Here is an 18904-nt window from a genome sequence, read left to right on the forward strand (position 1 = left end):
ATTTAATTCGATCAAATATGGAAAATAACACTTGTGCTTTTATGTTGAAATTTACTAGTGAACTTTTCCTTTATTTCCAGTCTTCTTTGGCAGATGTCCTCCCATAGATACTTTAATACAAAAGTTTGGATCGGTAGCGTACTTGATGACGTCACCATCTCAGCTCGTCCGTTAGCAGGACGACACATCTCTGAAAACTTTGGAGCAAATTTTAAACTACGCACTATCGTGATGAATCGACCACAGATTTTAAGTTTTAACATCCACTTTCTCACATAAAATAATCTTAAAACCACATTCCCTACTACTATCCGATGCATCCTCGATAAAAATCAGTGGCGCAAGAACACATCCGGGTATTTGACTGTACTTGGCGAGATGCGGACTTTTGAATTTGAACAGTACTTGGACTGAGAATGATGACGTTTCTCAAGTACACAAGAACACAAGTACAGAGAAGAACGCATATTGATGTTGTGAAACGAACTGATTCATGACAAGATGGATTCATCTTGCAACAAGCATTATACTGTTTTTGCACTGCTGCCAAAACCTACATTCATGGTGTAAGATATATTTTGAAAAACCACCGGATGTGATTAGATTCACTATGGCCGTCCCACCGAGACCGCATATAAAACCGGATGTCAGATATATAGCGGTCGCGCTGCGCGTTATCTGCTATCGTGAGATGTTTTTGCACAACCTGAGGTAGGTGTACTGACACGTGAATAACGCTGTCTATTATTATTAGTCCTTATTACTGTTATTTCACAAGTTAACAGCGCAGTCTACCGAAATCTCACGCATTGTGTTGAATAGAAGAGCGTCCCTTAGCAAGCTATGAGTGACGTGGACCAATATAATAGTCTGCTAATCTTGCTATTTACTCAGACTCAGTGTGTCACAGTTTATATATATATCTATATATGAATATATTCAACAAGACACTGTCCTCGACGATGCGTGCGTAATGAGTGTGTGCAGGTCATGGCAGCGTTTTATCTTGATCAAACTCGTGTTATCACACCGTCCTTACGTGATTCTCGCCAATGCTGAACGACGAAAAAGTTATTTGACTACGAGTGTGAAGGCTACACGCTAATTTCCACTTGAAGTCAGTGCATGTGAGAATCATTCGCAGTGGTGCTTTGGTTACAGGAACTTGATTGGAAGTTGGCATGCACCCAAGTTTAATTTTTTCACCAGAAAATAGTCCAAGGTGACATGTTTTATGTGCTATTTTGTCAAAACAGCATCAGAAGAAAACAATTAAGCAACGAAAGAATTATTTATTGAATTATTTATTTTTTGTTTATTTAATATTGTTTTGTTTGTTGTTAATCCTCATGAGGATTCGATTTTTGATGATAAGAGACAGAAAACCTGGAGAAGCTGGACAAATGTGCATCAAAGAGCTACAACTTAAAACACATCTTCAACAATCTGACTACTCAGCAGTATTTAGAAAACATGCTACAAATGTGCTACACATTAACAAACCACCACAGCACTATCACGAGGGTGTGTGAGGAGACCTTTAACATATCCGGTAGGGCCAAACGACAGTAAGAAGAACATCTGAATTACACAACAATAACAGCAGTTATGAAGTCAAAAATAATCATATAATGGCAAAAATGTTTAATTTGATTCCCTAAAGAGGGATAGAGCTTCTTGTAATACACAAGAATTTATATTTTACATTGTAAGAAATGAACTAAAATCTTTTGCTCTGATAACATGTTGTTTTCATTCAGCAGCAATGTCGGAGAAACATTTCCAGCCTAACTTCAGCCAGTCTCAGGTGGTTGAGCTAGTGAAGAGGCTTTTCAATCTGACGCCATCAGATATTCACTCGCTGCCGAGCTACAGTGACCAGAACTTTTATGTGGCGGCCGTCGAGGGTGGCGAGTATGTGCTGAAGATAATGAACTCGGAGGACAGTAAGGACCCTACCCTAATTGAGTTGCAGACGTGCGCCATGTCCTTCCTGCACCAGAACGGACTTCCTGCCCAAACAGCCCATCTAACCACCTCAGGTCAGCTCATGAGCCTGGAAGAAATAGGTATGAGACCACCCACACATTTCAAACCTGAGGAATTCTGACACTGAAAGAGAAATGTCCGATAATGTAACTGAAAAGACGTCAAACGCCATTTTCAGACAATTGCATACGTATAGTTTGGAGCACCTTGTATTTCAGCAGCCTTGCAGTCTGTGTTTGTCACAGTTATACATATGTGTTCAATTCACTGGTAAAACAAGGTAAAAACAAAACAAACAAACAAAAAAAAACAACGTTTCACATCTACAGGAGTTACCTTAAAAATGAGGATGGATTTCAGTGGGAGCATGCTCAGCTGCAGCAGCTGGTGATTTGGGTGGAAGAGGATTTTTTGAATACACACACATGTAAGGATAAGATTAGTCTCCCATAGCCAAAGAGTGATTAAAATGTATTCTTTCAACACAGCTTCTGTTTTGTTCTCATTTAATGCATTCCCTCCACACTCCTATTGAGTTGTTCACTGATACTGAATGGTAAATTCATGTCTTCATGTCTTTGTAGCTTGATTTACATTTGAGAGAAAGAACAATAAGTTACTTATGTCTGTGAGCGTGTGAACAGTTTAAAATGGCCTTGGGCAACATGGTAGAGCGCTCGTGAGAAGCACTATATTATATTCCCACACTGTGGGAATGTTGCCGTTGGAGGAGGTAGACTAATGCCTCCTGTCTCTAGGCAAAAAAAAAAAAAAAAAAAAACAAAGCAAAAAGAAACACATATGTAGCTTCAATCTTTTGCAATATAGCAGACAGTGGCAGGTTCATGTCCTCTGTAATGTCCTCTAGAAATGATTAGAGTGCCCTTGAACGAGGCCACAACAGACACGTTACGTGCAATACCTGCTTTTATGAGGGCTATATGGCTGTAATACAAACCCTATCTTTTCACAGACTGTGGCTATGGCTGTCAGAAGTACCTGGTGCGGATGTTGACTTATTTGCATGGAAACACAATTTCCAAGGTTCCTTTAACACCACAGTTACTGTATGAAATGGGCAAGACAGCAGCCAGAATGGACAAAGTCCTACAACAGGTATAACAGCAACACACCTGTGAAACTTTTAGGTCATTTATTTTGTTTTGTAATACCTTCACATCTGTCACGGAAATGCCTGAATTATTGTGACGGCAAAGTGCTGTAACATGTGAAAGTTTGTTGTCTCAAGACAAAAAGAGTGTTTTCTGAAATAGTCTGAACTGGTGTGTAGGATTTAGTGGCATTCTTGCGGCTACTGTAGAAACATGGCGGTGCAACATGAAAATGTCTGCCAGTACATCCTCTAAATCTTACACACTGGTCCTTTAAAGTGACTATATTTACCACAACTGGTGTTGTTTTGAATTGAAGTCAACTCATGAAGTTACTGTCATTATGCTACTTCATTGTCATCCATGTTTGCATTATTTTACGATGCAGTTCAGATAATGTACATACATTGTTGAGACGGTTACTTTTGAAATGAAATAGATGACAGATTGTGTTATGTAAGACACAATGTAACTTGTTTAGTTACTTCATCAAAGTAATGTAACTGAAAAAGTTTGATTACTTTTTATTTCTCTTCTAACAAGTGTTTGAAACTGGGCGATACAGCTGAAAAGTCCTAAAAGGTTCACTTACATATTCAACCTTCATCACTATTGGAGGAGGACGAGCTTTAGCTTAGGTTTTCTTTCATAAGTGAAGGTGCACCTGACAGCGTTTTCACTGCTGGTAAACAAGCTTTACACTGTGCAGTAATGTTACATCCCTTTCCCTTTGAATTTCCAGCACTGAAAGGTGTTCTTGTCCGACGCCACGGCCACCCGCCTTGATTAGGTCAGCTGTTTGTATGCATGGTAGATGTGCCTCATTGATTTGATTGGCAAACGGTGTAAATTCAAACAAGTAAACTAATCAAAAACAATGCTCTAAATTTGAGTTGATGCTGTTAAATCTCTCTAGATGTAGAGACATCTCCTCGTAAGCCATCCTACCATTGATAGCGTTGCACTCAAATTTGTCCCAACGGCTTTGCTGATCTGCGTTGTCCAGAGACAAAGACATTCCAGCGTGGAATATTCAGATGTAACTGATTTTGTAGTCACCAACATTTTGATGAGTAATTGCAACTTAATGTCATATTTTACCCAGTAACTGTAATAGATTACAATAAAATTTATTTTGTAGTACTGTATGTAATGAAGGGTCACTGCTCATTAAACATCAAACTGGACCTCTGCAATTGATAAGCTTTGATAACTAAAGCAGTTAACAAGCTGATTACATTTTTTTTCAATGGTGTTCCTTTTACTTATGTCTTGTACGTCTTCTTCTGCCTTCTTCTTCTTCTGTTTTGTTATTGTCATTATTTATTTGTCAGTTGGAGCACCCTAATCTCAGCAGCCTGCAGAGAGAGAACTTCATATGGAGCCTGTCAAATATTCCCCTCCTGGAACAATACATGAAAGTATTAGATGGAGATCCTCTTCAGGAGGTTGTCAAGTCTGTCATTCATCAGTACAAGACCTCTGTGGCCCCCAAATACTCTCATTTCCGCAAGTGTGAGTGTGATATGTATTTGTTAAATTCTCCTAAAGATTGTCTTTTTTTGACGCTGCCCTGTATCAAATGCTATGTGAAAACCTGGGCGAGGGAGCAGGTCAGTATCTCTCTTGACATAACTGGGGCTTCTCATTGGCAGCATTTATGAAAACTGGATGTGTCATCGAATACATGAGTGATTATGTATTTTGGTTGCCCTAAATGACAGCCTTTCCTCTCTTTCTGTTCTAAGGCCTTAACCACGGTGACTTCAATGACCTTAATGTGCTTGTGCAACCTGATGAGAGTGATGGCTACAGGATTTCTGGCATCCTTGATTTTGGAGACATGAATACCGGCTACTACATCCATGAGCTAGCCATCACAATCATGTACATGATGACGCGGCACCCTGAACCCATAGAGGTGGGTGGGCATGTCCTCGCGGGCTGGGAAAGTGTGCTTCCCCTCAATGAGACAGAGAAAGATTGTCTCTTTGTGCTGGTGCTTAGTCGCTTCTGCCAGTCGTTGGTTTTAGCTCGTTACTCTGTGACCCTGAATCCAGAAAATGAAGAGTATCTGATGATTACGTCCAGGACAGGCATCCACATTCTCCGTCAAATGTGGGAGCTTGGAAGAGAGCAGGTGGAGAAGGTATGGTTCCAGAGTGCTGCGCAGTACAGTGACGCAAAGCAAGGAAAGCCATTCACAAATTCCATCGCAGGGCGATTCCACTGAGCCTTTTGTCCAAATGCAGTATTATTGTAATTTCAGCAGTTCAAAAGAACAGATTGTTTTTTGGTTGAAATACTGCAGTGTGTCCACATTGGAGATGAGCAGATTAGCAAAAAACTGTGTGCAAGATGAAGTTGATATTCATCATCCTGCACTGTAACAGCAAAAGTATTCATTAAAACCACAAACAAAACAAGTGGGAAAGCAGAGAGAAAAGTGCTGTTGAGTGAGTAACTTTATTAGTAACTCTTAACTCATCATGAAGAGTCTGGAGTTTCTGGCAGCCATAAAGTAGTCAAATCAGGTGCATAAAGTCATCAGGGTTTGCACTCTTCAGTGGGCCTTAGTGCTCCTCTGTATGGTAAGAGATCATTTGGTTAAACATTGAAGTCATTTTTTGCATGTTTTAACAGAGTCAGAAACACTTGCACTATGTCTGAAATCACTCCTTATTTCCTTATTTACAGTCCTCATTTTGAGTGTGAAGTGTTAATGCCCTGTACTGTGTGGAGTACACAGAGTAGGGTCCATGGAACTCATTGCACATTTTATGCTGTACGTCAAAGAAGAAAATTAACAATTCTTTTGTAGCCAAAATGCATTTGCTGTTAAATGCGGTGTAATTCAAACACCAGTTTGAACAAAAACTGATCAATTGCAGGTTTATTAATGTTTCATTATGTGGGGTGCACATATGGTGCAGTGGCAATTGAAAATATATTTGCAGGCCAGAATTTGCCCACACTTCATAAAACTGGGGCATTTACAAAATTTTGTAAGCACTTTTGGTAAGTATTAAGCTGCTGAGTCTGACACTGCACAGTGGCTCACTCATTCTGCAGCCAACACAGTACAGTATTTTCCCTTTGCTTCCATTCATTTCCAGTGCTGGATCTTGTGCCTTGACTAGAAACAATACTAAGCTCAGGAAGGTTTGGATTCTCATGGGATACATCGGTGCTTTGTATCACATTCATGTGGTTTGCCATGCAAAAAGACAAATTTAATTGTCAGGTTATATATCAACTAAACTGTAATAATGTCTGCTGTATGGATTGTTTTGTGCATACAGGACTTTGGTGCAGTATGACTTTCTGCTTCGGTGGGAACTCTATCTCAGGTTTTGGGATGTGTTGAACACTAACTCTGTCCAAATGTTTATCATTTAATTCTTTGTGCCAATAATCTCAATAAACAGAAGAACACCTCCTAAAACAGAGTCTGTTACATTTTTTTCAATATGCACACTTCAGTGTTTCCTCTCTGTTTCCTTTTTTTCAGCAGCCGTTTCATTCGCGGCCGACACATCACTACTGACTAGCGTCATCTTCATCAGCTGTCTTTCTCTTCTTAGAGAAATATTTGAACAAGCTCATCCGAAAATGCAGTCAGCAGTTACATCATGGTGTGTAGATATTAGCTTACTTAAGCTAACTTAAGCTACCGATAAGTTACGTAACGTTAGCTGGCCATCAATATTTTGTGAATGTCTACTTAACTTGTAAAATCTATTATGAGTTATCATAACTTAATAAGTCTACCTTTTCTCCGGTAAGTCGCTGTCCTATTTTCCAAGACGACACTCTCTTTACTCTCTGACCTGGTGCTTGACGTGATGTCACTTTCAAAGCCGCGCTCTCGCGAGAATTAACGTCGGACTCTGCTGTGAAGGTGGAGACATGCGGCGGTGGTGTATTTGCAACAATAAAAAAAAACAAAAAACAAAAAAACAAAACGAAAATGTTAGAAGTAGAGTAACATTATAAACTAGAAATGCACATAGCATAGACTGTCAGATTCAATGCCATTGAAAGAGATAACTATATATGCAAATTTTTGTACTTCTCTTTCACAATCTGTCGTAGCTCATCTAATTCTTGCCGAAGGATTGGGAGACCTTGTGTTTGAAAAAGAAGCCTCGCCCTAATGTACATAGAGACGTCTTCACTTATTGCTTACTTAAGTACAACATTAACAGTCTTTCCTTTGGACTTTCACCTTGATTGTAAAACATGTCTTTGAAATTACTACACTTGGAAAGTTGGTTGTAGTTATATACTTAACTCTTGAAAGGCAACAGAATTGTCCTGTAGAGGAACGTATCCTTAGGCTTCCCTCCTTGTGGTGAGCTGTTCTGTATCAGTTATGGACACATGCATTCAGCAACGCACTTAAAAAATGTATGTATGATTAAATTTTAATATGTTAATATTTTCTGCTTTCTGCTGCTGAGGCACAGGCTCCCTCCCGCTCACTACGCTCTGCCCAGGAATGGTGCCTTGTGTTGCTAACTCAACCCTAAGTCTCTATCTACTGTAAGTCTTTGCCAAACTCCATTCATTCTGCAGAGTCCCTCTCGATCTTTACAAAAAGACTAAAGACCAAGCTCTTTACTGAACACCTTTCTTAAAAAAACAAAACAAAACAAAACAAAAACTCTCTATTGACTATGCACTCTATGCTTTGTTTCCTAGCACTGCCCCGTAGCACCTATGTCCAATTGGACCAGAAATTTGAGTTAGAGCACTTTCTCTCGTTCTCTCCTGTCTAGAACCTTGCTTGCGATGTATGAAAATCTCATATGTACTTGACTTTGGATAAAAGCATCTGCCAAATGACAAATTGTAATTGTAATTCATGAAGTTTTAGTTTGGCCTGTTTCAAATTCATGCTATGGCGTTACTTTGGAAAATAATATTGTAGTGAGGAAATAGGGGAAGGGTCACTCTCTTCCTGTGGGAGAGTGTGGGGAGGGATTCCCACATACCTGATGACTGTTGACTCTCACCTGTGCTCGGATGGGGGGAAGGAGCGCGTTGACTTAAATGGGGGCAGAATACAGCGGGACGGCGCCTGGGAAAGACTTGTTCGTGGCTGCGGCACCGTGGCGGGAGGGTGCTGTTCGCAACTTTTAGTGTTGCTGGCAGCGAAGACAGTTGAATAGGTAAACTGTTCCTGTGTTAGGAGGGGAGGCTGGATGCCTCCTTTAGGTAGCGAGGGACCGGGGAGTAGAAGGTGCCTGTGCAGTGTTAGGCGGATCAGTAACCTTTCTGTCCCAACAAACTTCACACCGTTCAGCCACTACAAGCAAGTCGTCCGCCGTCACTGCCTTGGCGTCCTGGCTGTATTGACTGTCCCTTCCCATGTGCGCCAGTGACAGCCTGCTCCCATAAAACACCACTCCTATGAATAATCTGTTTGGGCATCACTGTGTATAGCCCTTGAAGGATGTCTTAAGGTTTCACACCCCTGCTCTAACCCAATATAATCCAAAGAAAATCTGATCTGAATCTGATCTGTGTCACTGTTGTGTGAAATTCCACTCCTGCATGACATCCTCACACACTGTACTCATGTGGATAAGATATGCAGTTGAGTCATATTTTCAGAAGTATATTCTAAATGAATTTGCCTTTTTCAAAATTTCCAGATTCCTGTCTGGGGCGCTGTGGGCGCCGGGGGCGTGTCGTCCACCATTGCATCGGTGCCTGCTGCTCAAGGAAAGGGGCCTTTCTGTGTGGAGTTTGCATGTTCTCCCCGTGTTCACCTGGGGTATCCTCCATAAAATACCCCCACTAAAAACATGCAAGAAGATCACCACCTGAACAGTGGTGACAAAAGGAACGGGGTCCCTGGGCTGGCAGCCCACTGCTCCTGGTTTGCCACGGAGGAAGGACTTACCAGGATCTTAAATCTTGTGTAATACTGCCCTCCTGTGATCCTTATAAGTTCCTGCTTCCAAAGGAGGTTGAATTTCCTTCAGAAAATAAAGGGGGGGAGGGGGGGAGAGATGTTTTATAGTATGTACATGAGACAACTTTATTTGTATAGCACATTTCATCCACCAGGGCAATTCCAGTGAAAGCTATTCAAATCCTAAGGAGGTCGGCTTAGAGCCATTAGGTCTGCTGGGCGGAGCAAAGTTTTTAACTTTGACTTAAAAGTGGTCAGTCAGGGCTTGTCTAATATCATCTGGGAAGTTATGCTGCTTCGTGTATATTAATGCCCAAGAGTAACTTAAAAAGCACATCAGTTGAACCATAAACTGGTGGCCCAGTTCAAAGAACTCTTTCCTTGCGACTGGTCAGTACAGTGTCTCAGTATAACACGTACTTGTAATCCTTCAGATGTTTTCAGGACATGGCTGACAACACCTGGAGAGAGGAAACTCACACTTTGTGGCTGTTCGCTGAAAAGGTTCAAACACTTTGTATTGTGCAGGAAGAGAGAAATAGTCTGTGCAGCTGCCAAATAGCAGGAACCACAGGTCTCACCAGCACAATCCCCTAACAGCCTCACGCATACAGTGATTGGTTTGATGACCTTATTTAAATGTGCCATCTTCTACAAAGTCAGAGCATTGCATTCAAAATCACTTTAATGCATTGCTATGGCTAAATTCCCAGTGTGTCAAATACTGCTGCGTTGTCACGCCCCTCAATGTCTCATTTAGACGTGAAAGGTGCCCTTTTATCTGTATGAGACACACTGGGCTTTCATCTAACTCCACTGTAAACCCAACTGTGCAATATTAGATGCCCAGAGCAAAGTGATGGAGTATAAAGAGCAAGAAAATCAGCACATGGAGGAAGGTGGGGCGGATGGATGGGACAAACAAACACACGACACTCACAGAACAGACGGTGGTTTGTGTTCTGATTAAACAAAAAGTGAACAATCTTTTACTTAATCTAACCAGGAGGTTTTAATGCCTAAAAATGACTGAACTGCATCCGTTTCACAACATTAACTACGTGCTAGAAAGGCTTTGAGGCTGGAAAGCTTGACTGGGATGAGAACTTAAGGGGCGATCTGGTTTGACTTGTCCAAAGACGTATGGTGTAAAGCTGAAGAAAAAGCTGCCAGCCTCTCACCTCCTCTACATTATCTGCTGAAAGATGATGGCTGAGTGCACTTATCTCCTGTTCAATGACTGGAAAATGAAGTCCATTAAAAGCTCACATATACTCATTCAGTTAATGTCAGAGCCATTTTAATGTATTTATATATTACTATTACACCTCTGAGGAGCATGACGATTTGTTTCATTTTTGTCATTCTATAGCTCATTTATCATGTTTTGCTATCAGTGTTTGTGTGAGAAAACACACAGTTAATATAAATCACAGTTATTAACCAATGGTTTGTGACAGCATTCAGAGTCTTGCTGTGAATATCAATGTCTTGCGACCTCTGGAAGAACTACAAAAGGCTGTTGAGATATTAGCAAAGGCTGTGAAAACAACCTGACACAATATAAAGAGTTAAGTTATTTCAAATTTTCTCAAAGACGTTCATAAAATGTATTTTATTTGTGCTTTTACACTCATGTGTTCCTCTCATGTCGACTTTCTTGTGTATTATCATCCTTTGTTTTTATTTGGTTCTTTTTCTTGTTTTGCATTTCTTATTTATTGATAGTTATTTTATTTATTTCTTTATTTGTAATTGATTTTCAATATTTTAAAAATGTGAATTCATGATATTTTGTTAATTTTACCATCAGTAATATCTAAATTCATAATTAGAAACTTCATGTATTGAAAAACGATCAAGACACCAGCGCACTTACCTCATTCATGTCAAATATATTGCCTAAGCACCAGATATGCATGTTGGTCCTCGCAAGTAGGAGGGGTTATCAGTTAATAATCAACACACCTGAGGAGACACACGCACTCTTAGGCAACGTTTACACTTAGGGAAAACACATATGTTTTCATGCGGTTTGGCCTCTCGTTTACACGCAAACAGAGTTTTTTTTTTTTTCACGGAAAACGATCATTTTTAAAACTCCGGCCAAAGTGGAGATTTCTGAAAATGGCAATTATGTGTTGGCGTGTAAACAGGGTTAAACAGCGTTTTAGGTTCCGAAACGTCACAACATGCAACTGAAAATACTTATCGTCATGTGAGCGACCTATGTTTACACTCCCTACGTGTAAACGTAGGCTCAGAGAGCACATAGGTATATATTGATCTAAGTGCTGATGAGAAATGACACAGAACGCACTATAATAAATTTCACTGAAGCTCAGACAGTTCCTTTAATCAGTTTGCCAAACACAAAAAGCTGCAACTGAACCTCCTGACCCAATAAAGTTGGACTGAATTGAACTGAACCAATAATCATTTCCATAGACTACAGTTCATGCCAATAAGATTTATTTTTTTGGAAAGGGAAAGTACAACAATCAGTCCCAAGATTAAGAGGATGAATATTTATGCAGCGACCTTATACCCTGCAAGGTGTGTAGGTTACTACTACATTTGTTGGTATAGGAGGCACACTGTTCGCTGAATCACTGCTGTTTGCCTGAAGGGCAAAGAGAGAAAAGCTGCAGCATCTTTGGTTTTCTCAGGGCTACCTTATTAGATTGCGGACATGGTGGCCAGACCTACTGTGTGAGGCTGATGACATGTCTCCCTGGAAAAAAAACATTGGAAAATCTCAGATCACAAATCAAGGTCTTCATCATGTTGGCAAGTTGGTGGCCAACAAGTAAGTTCAAAGGTCAAACTTTCTGCTAATTGACATTTTGGAGCAGGCCCCTGGTTCAGGAGGTTTCCCCCCCGCCTTGACTAGCAGCTCTTGCTTACTTGTACTTCTGGTCATCTTAATTTTATTGAATAAAATTAAAAGTAAGATTTACTCAGCTTCATACAGTGTATCCCACATCATACAGAATCACGTATGCAGTCACACCCCCTGGGAGTGGGCAAAAGAATGCGGGTGACCCTCGGTCAAGAACATTAATCACTGGATCACACCTAAAGCCTCCAAACATAAAAGTAGGTCAAGTGTGAAGGACTCTGAGGCGTCTCAGGTTAACTATCATGTCAATGAACAAAGAAAACATTCTTTTGTGTCCATAAATTTCTACCACAGTGTCTTAGGTTTCATGGCCTGTAACTTCACTGTTTTGGTTCCTGTCACCACTCTCATCAGTCCCCTTTCAAGCTGGGGCATCCAGCTGTTTTCACAAAAAAAAGCTCAACTAAACCCACTTTACGCCACCTGCTGGGCACCAAATTGCACACTGACAAACTAATGCAACTTTATGTGGAAACCCATCTCCACCGATGTAAGGAAAACAAAGATGCTGTAACTCATTATCCTGAAAATCTCAGAATAATGACTTAGTATCTCAGGATAATGAGTTGTAAAATAATGAGGAATTTCTGAAAAAAAAAAAGAAAAAAAAAAAAGGAATATCTCAAAATAATAACTAGGTAAGTATTTTGAGAAAGTTTCTCACTATAATGACTTACACAATCTTTTTTTTTTTTTTTTTCATCACATTGGTGGCAATGGGCTTCCGTAGTTTTAAGGCAGTGGTTTTCAAAGTGGGGGCCAGGGCCCCCTGGGGGCTGCCAGGGGGCGCTAGGGGGGCCTCAGAAAATTGGAGGCAAGTTAAGAAAAAAAGCAAAAAAGCAAAACATGTTAGTTAATAATATTCTTACGCTAAACAAATGTAATAATGATTGAACAGTGAATAAAAGTAAGAAAATCATTCTAAAAGTTGATGTTTCTTTACATATTTTGTAGCATTGTTGGTGGGTTTGCAAAGAGGGTCCCCGGCCAGAAGCTAATGCTGTTTGGGGGGGCCATGGCATGGAATAGTTTGGGAACCCCTGTTTTAAGGTATCAAAAAGTTATACAAAATTAAAAAAATAAAAAATAAATAAATGATAATAAAATAAAATAACATGCAAAACTTTAGAATTTTCATCTGCAATCTCCAAACCTTGACGTCTTACATAAAGATGATGCATTTTGGAGTTTATCCAATAAGTCCTACAAGTGAGAATGTATGTCAGCCACATGCACAATGAATATGAAACAACACATGGAGTCGAAGCGTCAGAGCAGTCTTGGGAAATATCTGGGAGTGAATGCTAATAATAAGAAATCATTAACAAAGGAAAAGACCACAGGCCAGCTGTTGTAAAGTTCCTCCACCCAGGTCAAACTCACAGCATGCTGTGAAGGGCCTTCATTTCTCAATAACTCCATAGGCATGCAGTGAGTCTGACTTTCATGAGCAAGACTGGAGTTTGACCTTTATTTTAACCCCAATCTTCCCACATCCATAAAGCAGCTATATTCAGTATTTTTAGCCACGCATGTCCCGAGGGATGGCAATGTCAATCGGTCCACTCCTTTGTCCGGACTGAAATATATTAATAACTACTATAGGATGGACCCAGATGACATTTTGCAGAGCATGAATCCTCGGACATTTTTTTTTTACTCTAGCATCACCATGAGGTTCAAAATTGTGGTTATGAGTTACGTCTCAACTATTTGATGGATTAGTATGAAATTCGTACACTGTCCCCTTTTAGATGAATTGTAATTATCTTCTCATGATACCCTCACCTTGCATCTAGCACCATCATCTGGTCAAATTGTACATTTCTCCAAGACATCTATTTAGCACTGACATCCCCATTGTCCTTAGCTGTTGTTCATGTTAAGTATTATTTAGCAAATGTTAACTAGGACAAGTCTAAACTTAAATGTGTCGGCATGGGTACAGCCACAAACTGCTACCATGGCTGTGGAATCTTTATCTTATTTCATTAACAATGGATCAATGGATGTCAGATGGTATTGGTGATGATGATGCTACTCACAGCCAGTGAAAGGGAATCCCCTCTTCCTGCTGGTGCTTGATCAGTTGTGCCAGTCTCTGGTTTATACATGGTACAATGTCAAAAAATACTCAGACAACAAGAAATATCTCCTGACTACAGCCTTTTTGGAGTCAGGGGTGTGCAAAGAATGTCTGAGTAGTAACTTTTTACAATTTTTAAGACTTTTTTTTTTCTTTTTCACCATTATTAGATAGTATCAGTCTATATAGACTGGAAACATGGGAAGAAACCACCTAAGAGAGAGAGACAGAGAGAGCGACAGGGAAGAGATGCAGCGAAGGACTGGGAGGCTGCAGCTACACAGTACACATCTCAGACGAATATGCAAAAAGGACAACGGTTTGTGAGATATCTTTTGCCGACTGAATTATTAACCATTAGTAAATAATTAATAGAAAGCCAATGAACAATTAATGAGAAAAATATTCTCTAGTTGTTTTACATCCTGACACCTCTTTAGTTCTTCAGGAGGATCCCGTCAGTGGACTGTTTGACCACCTATGGCTGCAGAGAGTCTAGGCCTTATATTAACAGTTAATTACCATTTACAATTATTGTTGGACTCTTTTATTAATGTCCTCCTGTTAACTTTCAGAATTGCAGATGACTTACTAACATTTGCCTTCGGCCAATAAGAAATGAGACACTCAAGAGAATTTCCTCATGGATTATTAAAATCTATAACTGCATTGGTACCAAGGGACACGCAGCTGCATTACTGCTAAAACCTTTATGAATTAAGCAGACTTAAGCAGGCTTTATTTAAACAACAGAGTGACAACTCCCTAAACTGAAAATGTAATGCTAGTCTCAGTATAGCCAGCCAAACTCCATGCAGTCATGAGAGAAAAAAACATTTTGCTTTAATGCTTTAATGCACAAAGCAGAAAAAAGTGACATGGTGTAAATAAAAATAAATAATAATAATAATAAAAAAATCATAATCAATTTCACATTTTCTTTGGAACTGACAGGTGATGGAAAATAAGTACATGCATTTACTCAAGAACTGTAGTACTTAGTACTTTTTCCACTCCATTACATTTCAAATGGAAATTTATTCAAGAGCTACATTCACTATTATTTACATACAAAATATGTTCAAATGCAAAAACACTATCAATTGTCACAGATTAAACTACCTAACAGTATATAAAGTAGTTCAAGTAGTTAGCTCCACCTCAAATAACTGCAGAATTAAAATACTCCTGGTATGTTTATGCATTCATAATAATAATTCAATAACAGAGGTAATGTTATAACATTCATAGAGCAGAATGAGTTCAAATACATTCTACTCATAATACTTTATTATACATTTACTTCAGTGTAGTTCAAATGCAGGACTTTTACTTGTAATTGAGTATTTCTATATTGTGATATTGCTGCCTCAGTAAATCATATAGATGTTTTGTCTGCACCTGCAACTATTGTAATTAATAACTAGCTATTAAGAAAAATTATGCAGACAATGTTGCTATCAAGAAAAAAATAAATAAACACAAAGACAGAATCTCAGACAAGTGTACAGCAAAATAAACTTGCTGCTTTGTGAGGAATAAAACAGACGGACAGTAAAAATGTGCACCATGCAGCGCTGCTTCCACCGTACTGTGTGCTGAGAGGAAGATACCACGGCTGCTTCCTGTTTCTGGTAACAACTGACTTTAGCACAAATTGGCCAAGTAAACATTATTCCACCATTCCCACCAGCTCTTTGGTTGTAAAATGAAACAATAAATGCCGTAAATACTATGTACACTACCAGAAATTGATGTTTTCCCCAAAATTTTAATGCCATTTTCCACATGAATAGTGATGGCTAAAAACTGACCCTCTCTTTTTGTCTCAAAAAAGAGAAAGATGAACACTAGATGGAGACATCATCCCACAAACCCCACATCCTGCATCGAGCCCTCTCTTGTGAATCAGTCTTTCAGACTCACATTCAGGCTTATAAACCACTGAATCCTAATTTGAAAAAACTTCAATAATTTCCTCTAGCAGTCCAGGAGATATGGAGGGAGCTTGTGAACTTACACTAACCGCTTCAAAAGAGCAAAAATATGTCCATCTTTGTATTTTTCAAAGGACTTGGACTCTATGTGAAAGATTAACAGTGGTGCATGAGAGTTTAATACCAGTACCATCTCTTTTAGTAAACCGGATGATATAGCTTGCAGAAAAATCCACGACTGTAGATGAAACTGTCAAAGAAGCAGGATTTTTTTTTCTTCCACTCTATTATATTGCTTTTAAATCCTCCTGTTCTTATGTCTACACACCCAACAGCATCACACTTCACACAACACACACCTCGTCTACCTTTCTGCATTTCAACCTCCCACCTCAAAGGCACCATCTGCCCTCTGCCCCCGCTGCAGCTCACGATATGTACCTCCAGTCATGCAGAAAAAGTCACAGTATGCGTCTGTGAATGTCTGCCTGTGTTCACGTTTGTTCTCCGTCTGTTTCACTGCAGCATTTGAGCCCAGTGAGCCCAAACAGGCATATATCTGAACCTTTGCACTGCCTCCCTTATAAGCCACCGTCCCTCCTCTTTCTCTCTCTCTTCTGCCTTTTCTCTTTTTGTCTTTGTAATACTTTAAATCCATGTTCCACAAATTATAGCTGAAATAGAAATGGCAACACTCAAAGGACTTAGCTTAATACACCAACCCCACTTATCAGTGCCATTAATCCTCTTGGCATTTCAGAACAGCGCGCTGGGTCTACACTGCACCTTTTTTAAAATACAGCAGATAAATTTAATTTACACTCCAAAGACCACCAATCTGCAGGCTTTTAAAGTCAGAATATACTGTTTCAAAAAAGTGTGCTGCACCCTTTGCCGGGCCTCTTGAATGGTTTTCCTTTTTCTTTATTTTATTTATGATATATATAAATGTTCTTGCAGTTCTTTTCAAACAAAAGTCAGCAAGGTGCAGCGCAGTGAAAAAGAGAATGGCTGAAAACAAAGGCAGCAGCTGGAAAGCAAGATCGCCTGCTGCAATGAAAGGAATGCATAAAAGCTACAAATACAATCTCTGCGGGAGGGACTGACCAAAATATTTCAGCTCTACTTTTGTATTTGTCACTGAACTTTGAGTGGGAACATCATCCGAATGATTAAAATGTAATTAAACCACAAAGCCCTTCAGTAAGAAATATGTTTTAATTGAAAGGCAAGTTTGTAAAAGGTAAACAGCTCTCAAGCAACTAACTGCAAAGACCTTGAAGGCATTATTGTGGATCACTGCCACAAAATTAGATTCATAAATTATTTGTTGTTTATTATCTGTACAGTAAAAGCATTTATGCAATATGGAAAATCATAGCATTTTTAGGATTTTTCAGAGGATACAATAGCTGGCTCTCCATCCAAATTTATCACAAATTTTAACTGAATTTCGAGAAAATCTAAAACTAAATGTGAATTAATGCTTGTTTCCATCCACTGCCATTATGCAGCCATCAGGAGTTGGTTCGTCAGGATAAGCAGTAAGTGGCGCCAGTTTTCCAGTCGGAAAATCATTGTACCATTGCGCGTGCAACAAGCTGACATAATTAAAAGAAATTATTATAATTTGTTTTATATATTATTATATCATTTGTGTGCAGCGATTAGACGTCTTAATGAGCTCACACTGCTAAATATTTGCCAAGTCAGAACTTATTTGAGAAAGGTGGTTCCGACTACCATTAAGCGCATTAACGTACCGTAAAAACTGTCCATCAACCTTTTCTAATGCGATACCTCAAGATACTGAAAAATATGCTGATGCAACACAGCTAAAGTCTCTGAAGAAGAAAGAGGAAAAGCTGCTGGAGGGAGCATTTTTGCCTCCTTTGTCCAACAGTGTTGGGGGTTTGATCTCTCCACTTGCAAATCCTCAGCCAGCTTCTCCAACGATGAGCTCAGTGTTACTGATTTCATTTAAAGTATATTTCAGGGAGGTGATCCGGCTCCTCTGGGTCATCTGTCAGATGTTTTTGGTCTTTTTCAAGCATGAATGTTGCCAAGTATCACTAGAGTGAAAACATCTTCTAGACTGCGTGTGTCTCACACTGCAAACACACTGTTCCTCATTCTTGGAAGCAGAGTCTTGTCTTGGCCCTTGCGATTAGCACAAGGTACCTGCGTCAGATTGCAGCCCCTTCACGGCTGCTGGAGACAATCAGCTGCCAATCTTTTCCCCCCGTTGTAGCTGCGATCGCCTGCATTGTGTCAGATTCACCAGATTCATGATTTAGCTTTCTGTTTCTGCTCTTAGATAAGTATGAAACATTATATTGTAGCTCACAAATACCACCTGTTAACCAGGCAGTCTTTCCCACTTTTTTTTTTTTGACATTTCAAATGTGTGATCCCACAGTAACTTAAAGTTTGGCCTGTGCAAGCTTGAACCGTAGTTAAATGATTTGCAAGCTCTATGCAGTATGCTTGTGAAACACAACAAATATTGGCAATACAACTCTTAAGTGCATTAGAAATGTGACACTTTTTCATTTTTTTTCCAGTGAACATTGTGGCTGTGACGAAGCCCTGTTACAAGCAGAGTATAATGTAACCAGATCCAGAAGGCATTAAGCGTTAGATCACTGATTGGGGTCCTGAATATCCAATCTACACTCTAACTACAAATACCGACATTGTATTTTGCATCTGGATGAATCTGACCTGTAAACAAACTTTTCATTCTTCAGACAATGCATTACTACCCAGATTTACTTGGCACATAAGGGCCTTCCTTGCATCAGACTGTGAAGAAAAAATAAAATGTCCCGTGACTGCACGGCATTGTCTTCGGTTGTGTCTCTTTACTTCATTGTTCGTCTGTGTCTAAAAATCGATTCAGCAGACGTGCAGTTCTTGGCCGTCTTGCCAGGCCTTTCGCAGCTGCCAAGCCAA

The 18904-nt window shown here is 39.6% G+C and overlaps 1 protein-coding gene across 3 annotated transcripts; it reads left to right on the forward strand.

The window, feature by feature from the left end:
* The first annotated feature begins 601 nt into the window (after positions 1–601).
* hykk.2 (hydroxylysine kinase, tandem duplicate 2) lies at positions 602–6542 on the forward strand. 3 transcript variants are annotated; one of them, XM_070961174.1, is made up of 5 exons: positions 602–711; positions 1764–2069; positions 2963–3105; positions 4436–4616; positions 4850–6542. In XM_070961174.1, exons 2-5 carry the CDS (start codon positions 1766–1768, stop codon positions 5332–5334), a joined length of 1113 nt encoding a protein of 370 aa, XP_070817275.1. In that variant the 5' UTR covers positions 602–711; positions 1764–1765; the 3' UTR covers positions 5335–6542. The 3 variants fall into 3 exon arrangements, with proteins under 3 accessions (XP_070817275.1, XP_070817278.1, XP_070817277.1); XM_070961177.1 differs by having other exon boundaries at positions 635–711; positions 1764–2042; XM_070961176.1 differs by lacking the exon at positions 602–711 and having other exon boundaries at positions 1735–2069.
* Positions 6543–18904: the final 12362 nt, after the last annotated feature.

Source organism: Chaetodon trifascialis, chromosome 4 (assembly GCF_039877785.1).
Source record: "Chaetodon trifascialis isolate fChaTrf1 chromosome 4, fChaTrf1.hap1, whole genome shotgun sequence".
Lineage (NCBI taxonomy): Eukaryota > Metazoa > Chordata > Actinopteri > Chaetodontiformes > Chaetodontidae > Chaetodon > Chaetodon trifascialis.